A 13312-nucleotide genomic window follows, 5' to 3' on the forward strand; every position below is an offset into this window, starting at 1 on the left:
CAGTAGATAACAGTAGATACTAAATATTAAATGTTATTGTGCAGCACGCAAGATCGACAGCGCACAATGTGCTTTGAGGTAGCAGCCAAGAAAGGTGTAGTTTGTGTCTGTGAACACCCGTGTGTACACCTGTGTGGATCAGCACACTTGTATTCAAAGGGTTTCTCCATGTAACGATCTGCTAGGGCAGCGGTCCCAAACCCCCGGGCCTCGGACCGGTACCAGTCCATGAGTCGTTTGGTACCAGGTCGCGAGAGTTGAGGCTCAGGTGTGAAATGCATGGTTTTGAGGGTCTTTATCGGTTTTCAGCGTTATTTTGTTATCGTTTTTATCGTTAACTCGGTTTTCCTGGGTCTTTTCACGTGTGTTATAAATCAATCTTCTTTTTTTCGGTACCGGTACTAGTTTTATTTTGTTGTATTTATCCGCGACACCTTAAAGGCCGGTCCGTGAAAATATATATCGTATATCTCTCCCCCACCTGCAGAGTGAGCTCCTGTAGAGAGGAGACCTCCTGCAAAGATATAACAGCCTCCTCACCAGTTAGAGAGCCCTCCAGTTGGGCCGATGCACCAGGGGTCCCCTGCACTGGGCTGAGTCCCCATGCACCCACAGCTCCAGCGACACAACAACCAGGACCTAAGCCCCCAAGGCCCAGCCAGCACCCCAGACCAGGGCGGAGCACCCCAGACCCCCAAGCCTCCACGCCCGTCCCAGACCCACCCAAGGGTAGCCAGGCTACCAGGCCAGTAACCAACGTCCGCCAGCACAGACCCTCCCCAGACGCTCGCACCTTTTTTCACAGCTTGGCTCATGTGATGACTCACGTCATTAATTGTGGGTCTATGACCCACTTAAAGTAAAACCCTCACTGAGGTTGAAATACCTGAGACTCTCTACTGTTTGCTTTTAGAAATGAAAGAGCCTCTTAGATGAGAGGTGACACGTCTTCAAGAAAGTTAAAGAAGTTTAGTCACTTTCCTTCCAAACTTCTTAGACCACCATGAGCTGAATGACTGTGGTTCATACTGTTGCCTCACAGGAAGAAAGTTGTTGGTTTGAATCCACCAGCTGGGCTGTTTGTGTGAAGTTTGCATCTTCTCCCTCTACCTATCTGACTTCTCCCCAGAGTCCAAAGTCATATATTATTATGTTAACTGGTGATTCCAATGATTGCCTGCAGGTGTGAATGTGAACATGAATGGCTGTCTGTCTCTCCATAACCTGTCTAGGTGATCTTTTACACAATGAAAGCTACTACAGGCTCCGCCCACATTAGAGTCCAAAAGGACAGCAGAGCAGTGAATGCTTTGTGTGGTAACTTTGTGATTGGCTAATCCCCTCCATATGAGAATGCGGTGTACCTCAGTTTCTCACTTCTCATTCTCAATATACAGTCTATAATATTAATAATAGTTAAAGCCTGCAAACACAGCATCTATCCTTATTCTGTCAAACACTTTCTTACAAAGGTTACAGTTAAGGTTTGTTGCAGTATCATCTACACACACTCACAAACATGTTGATATCGAAGTGTTTTAGATTGTTGAACAGCAGGTGTGTTTTTCCTTCCCTCCACTTTTCTGTGGGAAAGGAAAAATACATTAAGATGTTACTTCATGTTTTTATGTTATTTGCAGTTTATATGTAAACATAAGTGCAGAAGTTTCAGTACATATCAATATGTTATGAGGCTTGAAGACAGCAAGTCTCTGTGATACTGCAGAGTCCAGCAGACAGTTTGGAGTCAAACACTGACGTCATCATCACAGGTGTAGGAACCATTTCTGTAACAGCAGCCAAACAGACACATTAGTATCAGTAGGTTTAGATGATTTACTGGCTCCTCTGCTGGTTACAAAGCTGTGATTATACTTTGGAGTTTTGTGTTATACTGTGAGGAACTGGCCTGTTTGGAAGTTGCAGTAAGAAGAAAAGCATGCAGGGAGGAACAGAAGTATTTGAACACCCTGCAAATTTGCAAGTTCTCCCACTTAGAAATCATGGAGGGGTCTGAAATTCACAATGTAGCTGCATTCCCACTGTGAGAGACAGGATTTTGAAAACAATTCAGGAAATCACATTGCATGATTTTTAAATTTATTTGTATCACTGTATCTGTATATGATGTTGTGGACAGAGAGAGTGATGGATGATTTTATTTATCTCAGAGATAAATGAACATTTACAGCACGTCCATGCAGAGACTCTTAAAGACATGAGCGTGAGAAACAAGCTTTTCACCGTTTCTCTTGATGCCCACATGCTTTATTTATCCTTTAGTCCAGCATGTGTCATCACCACAATAAAGCTACTTTTAACCTGTTTTCACACATTGTCATACCTGCACATTTCCACTGTGCTGTGTTGACTTTAAAGAAGACAAACGTTAGACTTCAGGCTGAAACCACAGGCTGCATTTCCTCTTTTCTTGGAGGCCCAGACAGAAATTTTGTGGTGTCTGATTTTCAGCAGATAAAAATAAACCAACAACAGTCTTTTCCACACATGCAGTCATCACAGTCTGCTCAGAGAAACAAAGAACAAGCAGGGAGGGGGTGACGTGCACCATTAGACTCATATGTACTATCATCTACAGGTTGAGGAATCTGCAGTACTCTGAAACTTCCTTAATCCCACCCCAAACCCCTGATTTTTTTTTTTTAATGAAACTGATAACTCTGTAGGATGAACAAGGATTGCATAAAAAATGTGAGAAACTGAAGCATGTTTTAACACAGTCCCAACAGTGGTGGTCTCACAGGGGCTCGAGCTCTCCATCGGTGGAGGGTACTCAACCAGCCTGGAGGAAGGCCAAGGGATGGGTCATGTGACTTACCACTAGTTGGTCCTCACAGATGACTCCCCAACAGGTTGGTGCACAGTCCATGAAGGCTCTCGGCTCAGCAGCTGTTAGATCAGTCATTGGTTGTCTCAGACATTTACAGTGAGGTCAATAAGTATTTGATCATCCTGTGATTTTGCAACTTCTCTTACTTAGAAGTGATGGAGGGGTCTACAATTTTCAGCATAGGTGCATTTCCACTGTGAGAGACAGAATCTAAAAAGAAAAATCCGGTAATCACATTGTATTATTTTCGAACAATTTATTTGTGAATTACTGTGTCAAATAAGTATTTGATCACTTGCTTATCAACCAGATTTCTGACCCTCAAAGACCTGTTATTTTGCTTTCAAATAGTCCAGCTACACTCTGCTCATGATTCTAAATAAGTAGCACCTGTTTGAGGTCGTTAGCTGTCATAAAGACACCTGTGCACCCCACAATCAACCAAGTCTAAGTAGCAGCATAGGCAAAACCAAAGAGCTGTCAAAAGACACAAGAGACAAAACTGTAGACCTTGCTGGAAAGGGCTACAGGGCAATTGCTAAGCAGCTTGGTGAAAAAAGAACAACTGTTGGAGCAATTGACAGGAAATGGAAGAGGCTAACGATGACTGTCAATGTCCGTCGGCCCCACGGAAGATCTCTCCTCGTGGGGTTTCAGTGATGCCAAGAATAGTGAAGAATCAGCCCAGAACTACACGGGAGGAGCTGGTCGTTTCCAAGGCTACTATCAGTAATACACTAAGACATCATGGTTTAAAATCTTGCATCGCACAGAAGATTCCCCTGCTTAAGTCAGCCCATGTCCAGGCCTGTCTGAAGTTTGCCAGGGATCATCTGGATGATCCAGAGGAGTCATGGGAGGAAGTCCTGTGGTCAGATGAGCCCAAAGTAGAACTTTTTGGTCTTAACTCCATTCACCGTGTTTGGAGGAAGAAGAATGATGAGTATCATGGCCTGCATTTGTATAGCGCTTTTCTAGTCCATAGGACCCCAAAGCGCTTTACACTACATTCAGTCATCCACCCATTCACACACACATTCACACACTGGCGATAGCCACAGCTGCCCTGGGGCGCACTGACAGAGGCGAGGCTGCCGGACACAGGCGCCATCGGGCCCTCTGACCACCACCAGTAGGCAAACACGGGGTTAGTATCTTGCCCAAGGATATTTGGCATGCAGCCAGGATGCAGCCTGGGATCGAACCACCGACCTTCTGATTAGTGGCTGACCTGCTCTGCCACCTGAGCTACAGCCACCCCATCATCCCAATAATACCATACGTACAGTGAAGCATGGGGCTGGAAGCATCATGCTCTGGGGGTGTTTTTCTGCATAGGGGACGGGACGACTGCACTGTATTAATGAGAGGATGAACGGGCCATGTATTGTGACATATTGGGCAAAAACCTCCTTCCCTCAGTTAGAGCATTAAAGATGGGTCATGGCTGGGTCTTCCAACATGACAATGACCCAAAGCCCACAGCCAGGAAACCAAGGAGTGGCTCCGTAAGGAGCATATTAAGGTTCTGGAGTGGCCTAGCCAGTCTCCAGACCTAAATCCAATAGAAAATGTTTGGAGGGAGCTGAAACTGGAGGAGTGGGCCAAAATCCCTCCTGCAGTGTGTGCAAACCTGGTGAAGAACTACAGGAACCGTTTGACCTCTGTAATTGTTAACAAAGGCGTCTGTACCAAACATGTTTTGACTCAAGTGATCAAATACTTATTTGACACAGTAATTCACAAATAAATAGTTCAAAAATCATACAATGTGATTTCCGGATTTTTCTTTTTAGATTCTGTCTCTCACTGTGTAAATGTACCTATGCTGAAAATTGTAGACCCCTTCATGATTTCTAAGTAAGAGAAAAAAAATCACAGGGTGATCAAATACTTACTGACCTCACTGTAAATGCTGGAGCTGCAAGCTGTCGTCCTGGCACTCAAGTAAGTTCTGTTGTGTCTGCAGGGGCACCATGTCATTGTCATAACAGACAGGGCAGAAGACAACCTTTTTCTTTTTTTCCAGGGAGTCAACATTTTACCATCTGTTTGTCTCCCTGCAGAACGATGTCCCTCCCCTTGTGTGTGACAACCTGGCAAACCCTTTTGCCTTCCCTCCATACTCCCTCCTCCAGTCATTCCTTTGCCAGGTCCAGACCAAAGAGGTGGGGTTGATCCTGGTGGCCCCACTTTGGCCCCACATGGCCTGGTTTCCAACTGTCCCACCACTCAGAAAGGGACACCCTTTTCTGAAGGTCCTCCTGTCCCAGGTGAAGGGGGTCACTGTTCCACCTTTTCCCAGTAGGGCTCAGGCTGGCAGCCTGTTGTTAGGTATAGCTATGGGTGGACTCAAGAGCAGAAAACATGGAAGTTTGGGGTTTGCAGTGAAGGAAGTTTATTTACAGTGAAAGGCTATATACAGGGAAGGAACGTATTTACAAGACAGGACATGTATGGAAACACAGAGCCAGGATGTGCAGGGTGAACATGCACTGGTGGCGCACTTGATCTCAGGGGGAGGGATAATAGTGTTAGTGGTGTTTTGCCATAAACCGAGAAGAACACAAACGGGAAAATAAACGAGAACTGGAGAGCTTACTTGATACAGTCTGACATATAGACACTGGGGAAGTTATTAGAAGCCAGACTTAAGAGGCACGGAGGGAGACTGAGAGGTGAGGTGCTGGGACATGAACTGAATCTCCGTATAGACTCGGAGAAGATGATCTCCACAAGCTCCGGTAGGCGGGCGAACAGTTATACAGACACCCCTGAAAAGGACAATACTCTGACACTAGACGACCATCGTGCAGCTCCTTAAGAACGCTTCTGATGAAAGCGTCTGACGAGTAGCAGGTGTGCCAGAGGCTCAGTGAATTGGTGCCCTGCCTACCTGTGCCATAAAAAAGGAGACAAAAAAAAAACACAACAATAATCCAGCTCCACAGTTGACATTATCCTGCAGTTTCTGTAATCCCTGATCCAACTTGATCCAGAAGTGAGAACACTAAAGGAGTCTTTTACACCGCCCACCAGGACTACTAATCCTTCTGCTGGTGGCTGTTGGCCTCCTGGTGTGGTCCACCAGCTGGACCCCCACAGTTGACATGATCCTGCAGTTTCTGCAGTCTCAGCTGGAGGTGATAAATGTGCAGTTACCCTGCGAGACATGGTGGCAGCAATCAAGGCTGTTCTCTTGGGTCATTTAGCACTTAATGAGGCCGACTCCTCCTTAATTTCACAGTTTCAGATGGAGACCCAGTGACTTACAAGTAGAAGGACTGGAATATTTAACAGTCATCCAAGCAGATTAATTCATTGCAATAAATAACTCAATTGCGCCCTCTGTTGAATACCAGCTCTAAACACAACCCAGTGTTTATATTGGAGAGGTGTTTTTGCATGAGAAAGGTGGAGAATGACAAGGATCTGACTGTCTGAAGTTACACAAAGATCTGGTTTTGTGGGCAGAGAGAGTGACAGATTCTCTTGAGATTTCTTATTTCAAATATAATTACACTGTTGCAGTGACATGATGTAACCCAGGGACAGGGACCCTAGAAACAGTACAACAGTAAATTATTTCATTTTTCTTTTTAATGAAAATTATTAACCTATGCCCATAAATGTGAAAGAGAGATCTATATGTGCATGCAGCTAAATTTGTGCAGGTCCACCACGACAAACAGTCACGTGTTAGAGAGCACAGCTCATGCAGTGAGAACCTTGTGCGCTGTCCATGGTGCTGAAATTGTAACAGTTTAATAAATTTAATATTTCACTATTTCTGGACGTGTGCAATAAGATGTGTGTGCAAGATTTGATATTAATCTGATACCAAGTAAAATACAAGGCCTGTATCGCTGATACTGATACCAGTACCAATACTTTTTAAGTATTAACTACATCATCAGATTGCTAATTCTGAATGAAGGAGTTTTCATGACCATTAAGTTTTTTTCTTTTGTCCTTTGGATTATTAATTAGTTAAAAACTGGGACCGAAATAAAAAACAATAATCTAGCACATCTAATAGTATTTTAACTACAGTAATCATACAGTATCCTTTGCACATTTAGCACAACAGGGTAATTATATTGAATTAAATCTGAGTCATACTATGTTTGTTATATTTGTTTCAATTCCTGTAATTGTTTTCATTTAAATGTTTCAGTCAGATAAATGTATTATATCAATGTTTTAGCATAAATGACACTTTATGAGTAAGAATCAGCCGGTTCCACTTTGAAAATTAAAGTAATATAACTGAAATATTACTATTACCACAGTTATCTACATAGATATTCTCTGCTTACTGCGTTGCTGGATGGTCCTGGTTAGCTGAGCACGTTTGCTTACTTGTTTGCCTGGCACTGCTGAGTCAGTGACAGTAAAACATAAAACACAAGAGAGGAGAAGCAAACTGTGGCTGCTCTGTGACACCTGAAAGCAGCAGCATTTACACAGACAGCCAGGTTGCCTCTTTGATGAAACTGCAGCGGTGCACACAGGAGAACAGAAACTGAAGTATCAAGCTCATTACACTCGTATTGATCAACACTGATACAAATGCTGGTATCAAAATTATCAATATTTGAATCAATCTGCACATGATTACTATTTATTTGAGTCCAATAAAACTTTATTAATGAAACTGTATTTTTAAAGTTTGTTAATGTAAATGCTTTGATCACTATGACATCCATCCAGGGCCTGATTATTTTCATGATAGGGTCCAAAGTCAATATTATTCCTCTGTTCTGTCTGTTCTTCAGTCATATCAACTCTTCTCACTCCTTACAATAAATTATAAATGGATTAATGTCTCCCTCTATTGGCCACCAGCTGTAAGCACAGTCCAGTGATTGGACTTGGAAGCTGTGTTCAGAGTTTGACATGGGAAATATGGGACAAGGAGCTATAACTTTATATCCACACTGACACTTAAAGCCCATCACAGGACCGACCTTGAACACTGATGTCTCTCTGATGTGGAGAATAGATGACTTCAAATGTTCTGTTCGCAAGATTTCGGGTAGCAATGAAGTGAAAACAGAATAACTAAATGAACATATCATAAATAATGATAAGAACAGCTGTTAGGAAGCTGGAGTTCATGGAGGAAACCCACACAGATGCAAACTCAAATGAATGTGCATCTAAAAAGTAAAATATGAGAACTTACATTAAACAACGACTTGATGGTTCTTTGATAATAAATAAATAGCTTCAAATGTTCGAGTAACACATGTAGCAGTAAAGTGAACACAGAAGGACTAAATGAACAGATCATAAATCAACAATCAGGAAAACAGCTGCTCATGAAATTCCCGCTGTGCTCTTTGTCTGAACTCCTTGTTTCCTCTCTGCTGTGTGAAGTTTGATGAGAACATGAATCAATCATAAATCTGCTGAAAGGAAGACTTGTGGCTCAAACCACAGGCTGTGTTTCCTCTTCTCTATGTGGCTCAGTCAGAAATCATGAGCTCCTTTAATTTCAGTGCATAAAAAAGTCATGAAGCAGAAGAGAAAGTTAGAAACTATATTTTAAGTAGTTTAAAAGCGATTTGATTTTATGTGTCACACACAGAGTTATCATGGTCTTGCTGAACATGTGATTGACACTGTCAATATAAATCGGTATTACATGAAAGTACAGGCCGAACCACATCGAGAAAACTGGAAAAACTGCTACACAGTAAAAAGGCTGCTGAGCATCATCAGAGCAGTTGTTACTTCCCATCATGTTGATAGCTTTAGTTCATTTTGGAGGGTTTGAAGCTGTTTTAAATGACAATGAGTGCTTTTAAATGAAAGCTCTCTTTCAGTGGATTCATGCACAACACTGAACAGCTGTAACATTGTCAGGGGTTGACATTTGTTCAAACACAAGTAAGAGAAATGAGACACTGTAGACCGACTCTGAGAGTATTAGAAAGCGTGCGCACGGGTGTGAATGCCTCTCAGAAGACACACACCCCGAGTGCAGGCTCGGTTGCTTTATTTATAGTGAAAGTAAGAACCCTTTCTGTAAGCAGTCGGGGAGAGGTTAGACGTTAACTCAGTGCTTATCTTGACCTCACACCTACTCACATACTAAAATATAACAATACAGAAGTATATCATGCTTATCTGACATCACATATTGAAGTAAGTAATGCATCATGTTCTCTTTAACAATAAGCTTGGTTATGTGAAAATATATGAACACACAAAATATAAGGCACACTTGATTATATTGTATTATAGAGATTTGGTTATATTGTATAATGAAGAAAATCTCTTGACAAACATGTACTCTCAGTCTGACACACAACAACAACAACACACTTTATTTATATCACACTTTTATTAACAAAGTTGCAAAGTGCTTCACAGAAAGACATTTATAATATATTACAAATAAAATAAACAATTAAAAAGATTAAAAAAAAGATCTACAGTACATTAAAGTAAATAAAAATTATTATCTAAGGGGAGAGAAACAAGTGAAACACACTAAACGATTCTTTCTGAAGGAAATATAAACTCAGGCATCAGGATCATTGCTTTGAATTCAAAACCTTCTCCTTTTCACTCAAAGTGACTTCAAGTATTTAAGAGACTTTAAAGAGAAAAAACAGCTAAAGAGCTGCTGTTAAGACTTTAGAGCTGTGGCTGAATTTGGATTTTGTCACAATCTGTGGCTGCAGACTCTGTGGCTCTTTGTAAGGATCCAAATGCAGACAACGAGAGGCAAAATCAAAATTTTAACAAAAAAACGTTTTTCATGGCCAACAAACATGAACCAAATCAGGTTAACCAAAAATAAATAAAGAAAAAAAAAACTAAGCTGGGAAAGCTAAAACTTAAACTAACAGAAAATGTGGAACACTGGGAATACCTTGAAACACCTTGGAAGGATTGAGAGATGATCAGTGAAGTGGAAACACATTGGAAAACAGCTCTGATGAATTGAATATAACGAGACAGGGAAGCCAAACCAAACACACTGAACACAGGATGAAATACTGTCACACTAAAACAGGAAGTACACGAACGCACGAGCTTGATGCAGAAACAGGGATAAACAAATAGGGAGACAAAAGACGAAACAGAAGGAGAAGACAAAACACATTGACACAACTAAGACACACGGAGGGCGAGTGAGCAGAGACATGGATGACACAACAGACTCTCACAAGCGACACAGGGATGAGACAAACACACAAGTGGAACCTCACAGACAACAAACCATAAACTGGAAATCAAGAAAACTCAGAAACATAGAAAGAACTAAACTCCTGCTTAAACTGTATAAACTTAAACCTAGACCATCTTCACACTTTCACAGAGAGACTCACAAAAGCAAAATAGCCTCAGAATCTTTGGTCAACGACCCAGCACCCTGACAGATTGACATTATTGTAGTCAGAGCTCTCCTCTGCGTCACCACGTTGCCCTGTTGAGGTGATCAAATGAAAGCATTTCAAAACAAACACCTTCTGTTCTCTGCTTAAATGCATTTATTATCAGTGAGAATAATTACCAATGTACATTTTGCATTTAAAATCTCACATTTTGTGCACTCACTTGTCTTGTTAATGACTTTGAGCTGAATCACAGATGCGACATTGGCAGCAATGAAATAATAATCTTACTGATGTTAATGTTCCCTTCCGTGAATCTCTAAATTATTATCTTGGAGGGGTTTGTGTGTCCCATGGATCCCAGGGGCTGTGTTGTTGTTGGAGGAGGGGGGGGGGGGGGGGGGGGGGGGGGCTCCTGGTAGGGTCTCCCATGGCAAATTTTATCCGGTCCCTCACCCAGGACCAGACAAAGAATAATAAAAAAAAAAACCTGAATGAAAGGAACAGTTCACTCTGCCCTTGAAAGGGTTAATGGGGTCCCACTATGAAGCAAGGCCTGGGGAGGGTGCCTAAGAGCAAGCACCTGGTGGCCAGGCATTGGTCCATGGGGCCCGGCTGGGCATAGCCCAAAAAAAGGACATGGGTCCACCCTCCTATAGGCCCACCACTCGCAGGAGGAGAGGGGAGTAGATTGGCGCTACGTCCACTGTACCGGTACGTCAAGATGAAGAGAGAACTGACCGTAAATGTGAAGCTCTCAGTTTACATCTCTACCCTCACTTATGGTCACAAGCTCTGGGTTAGTGACCCCAAAGAACGAGATCGTGGATATAAGCAGTGGAAATAAGCTTACTTCAAAGTTTGGCTTGCTTCTTCTTTAGAGATAGCGTTAGGTGTTTGGCCATGTGGGAGGGGCTCAGAGTAGAACCACATTTGAGGTGGTTCAGGCATCTGACAAGGATGCCTCATGTGTGATGTTTTTCAGGCATGTCCCACTGTGAGGAGACCCTGGGGCAAAACAAGGAAATGCTGAAGAGATTATATCTCTCGGCTGGTGTGGGAAGCCTTGGTGTTCCCCCAGACAAGCTGGAGGATGTGGCCTCTCTGTTTAGGATGGTGCCCCCACAACCTGGTCCCAAGTGTAAGAAAATAGTTGGACGCATGGACTTCAATGTTAAACACAGTTATTATATAATCATCCAGCTTCCACAAGCTCAATATTAATGAAAGTTTATACTTTACCATTTTCAGAGTTTTCAGACCTTCTGATTATCTCATAGCCACAACGATCACCTGCAGGTCAGAGAAAATCAGTCACCTCATGTCTGTGATGCTATTTTAAAAACAAATATTATTGAAAATAACATTTATATTAAAAGCTGCAGCAGATTTAATAAGTACAGTCTTGTTGCAAACAGCAGCATAATATTATAACTGGATGAAAAACTAACCAGCAAGAAGAGAGGAGTACACTTGTTGCTGATGGTGTTGATTGAAGGTCTGCTCATTAACAGCACCTTTATTAAAAATGTAAAATAAGACTTTTGCTTTTAAATGAACCTCATGATGCATTTGTGTCTTTGAAGGATAAAGAGTTTGTGTTAAGTAAAGGAAAAGGTCTCACTGTTGGTTGTTGTGCAGCGATACAACAAGAGCAGGAGAATAATAATGAGAGAGGCTCCACAAACCAGTCGAACAATCAACCACACAGGAGACAAAGAGCTGTCAGCTCCTGACACAGTTACTGTGACAACAAACAATAAAGTTTAACTATACTTTATAATTCATAAAATCATTTTAGGAAAGTTCTCAGAAAATAAAGCGAGGTGACTTCAAGCCTTAAAACAAAACTCATTTATAAAAATCCATCAGATGTTTTGATCCTGCTCACCTTTAACTGACATCCAGCTCTGTGCTGACTCTCTTCCTGAGTACTGACACTTGTAGAAACCTTCATCAGACTTTGACACTGCAGAGATCTTCAGCTCCCCTCGGGGATCATTTTCAATAAGTTTGTCATTGTGATAGAAAAACACATTGGAAAGTATTTTTTGTGTTCTTAAACTGCAGCTCAGACTAACAGAAGCTCCCTCAGTCACAGGATGAACAGGACTCACCAGGATAGGACCATTACCATCATCTGTGACACAATCACACACAATTGTTTCAGTCACATCAGCTGGTGCACACCTTTAGAAAAAGCTGACAAACAATAATAAGAACAGATTGTACAAATGCTTTTTTTTTATCATGAAGATCTGATCTTCTATGTTTAAAAACTACTATTTTTCCCACATGAAATGACTTCACATACAGCAAAGCTGGGACAAAAGTTCATGTGATGTCTAAATCATTAACATCCAAGAAGTAAATGTATAATAACATACTCTGTACAGTGATGTTGACTGCACTGCTGAACTCTCCTGATCCAGACTCACACCAGTACACTGCAGTATCTGACTTTGATGTGTTGATGTCACATGTGGATCCAGTCATTCTCCTACAGTCAGAGTACAGTCGGCCGTCCTCAGAGAACTTCCTCACTCTCCACTCAGTGAAGTTTCCCTCACAGGTCAGTGAGACAGAGTCAGAGGTGAAGTGTTGCACTCTGTCAGGACTCACTGTGAGAGACGCTGCTGAATGAACATCTGGAAACAACATGCAGTGAACAGACAAAGCTCACAGATGTTAGGATCAACATATCACAGTGAAAATATTATTTTGCTTTAATGTTTAAAGGTCAGTGTTAGAAGCAATGTTCGTATAATTTTCACCTTCAATGCTAAACACCCTGCCCCCAAAAAACCCCCATCAATTTACATTTTTTTGCTGTTGCATTACTTGAAAAAAGATAGAGAGAATCAAACTGACCTGCAGACCAGACAAACTTTGGTTGACTGTGATCAGTGTGATACTCTGGGTCTCCTCTTCCAGCTCTGCACACATATCCTGCTGTGTGTGTCTGTCCATGAATGATGTAGGAGTCCTGTGCAGTCCCACTGCCATCAGGTAGCAGCTCATAACTGGAGGATTTCTCTGATAGATCAGGAACAGCTTTATACCAGTAGAAGCTCCATCCTGCAGACGGATGTTCAACCTCACAGTTCAG

General features: G+C 42.0%; 1 protein-coding gene and 1 pseudogene across 1 annotated transcript in view; one reads left to right on the forward strand and one right to left on the reverse strand.

Annotated features, from left to right (window-relative positions):
- LOC146714537 (basement membrane-specific heparan sulfate proteoglycan core protein-like) overlaps positions 1–13312 on the reverse strand; it is a gene marked incomplete at its 5' end in the record, with an annotated part of 37322 nt that overhangs the window by 22830 nt on the left and 1180 nt on the right. The window contains one exon of the mRNA XM_085440189.1: positions 8916–8932. Coding sequence (XP_085296315.1) covers positions 8916–8932 — 17 coding nt within the window. The remainder of the gene's footprint in view (positions 1–8915; positions 8933–13312) is intronic.
- Positions 604–4842, forward strand: LOC146714538 (uncharacterized; annotated as a pseudogene).

The sequence above is a fragment of the Copadichromis virginalis genome, linkage group LG3 (genome assembly GCF_057382275.1).
Source record: "Copadichromis virginalis isolate Kocher_CV1m ecotype Utaka linkage group LG3, C_Virginalis_male_GT1.1, whole genome shotgun sequence".
In the NCBI taxonomy this organism is placed as follows: domain Eukaryota; kingdom Metazoa; phylum Chordata; class Actinopteri; order Cichliformes; family Cichlidae; genus Copadichromis; species Copadichromis virginalis.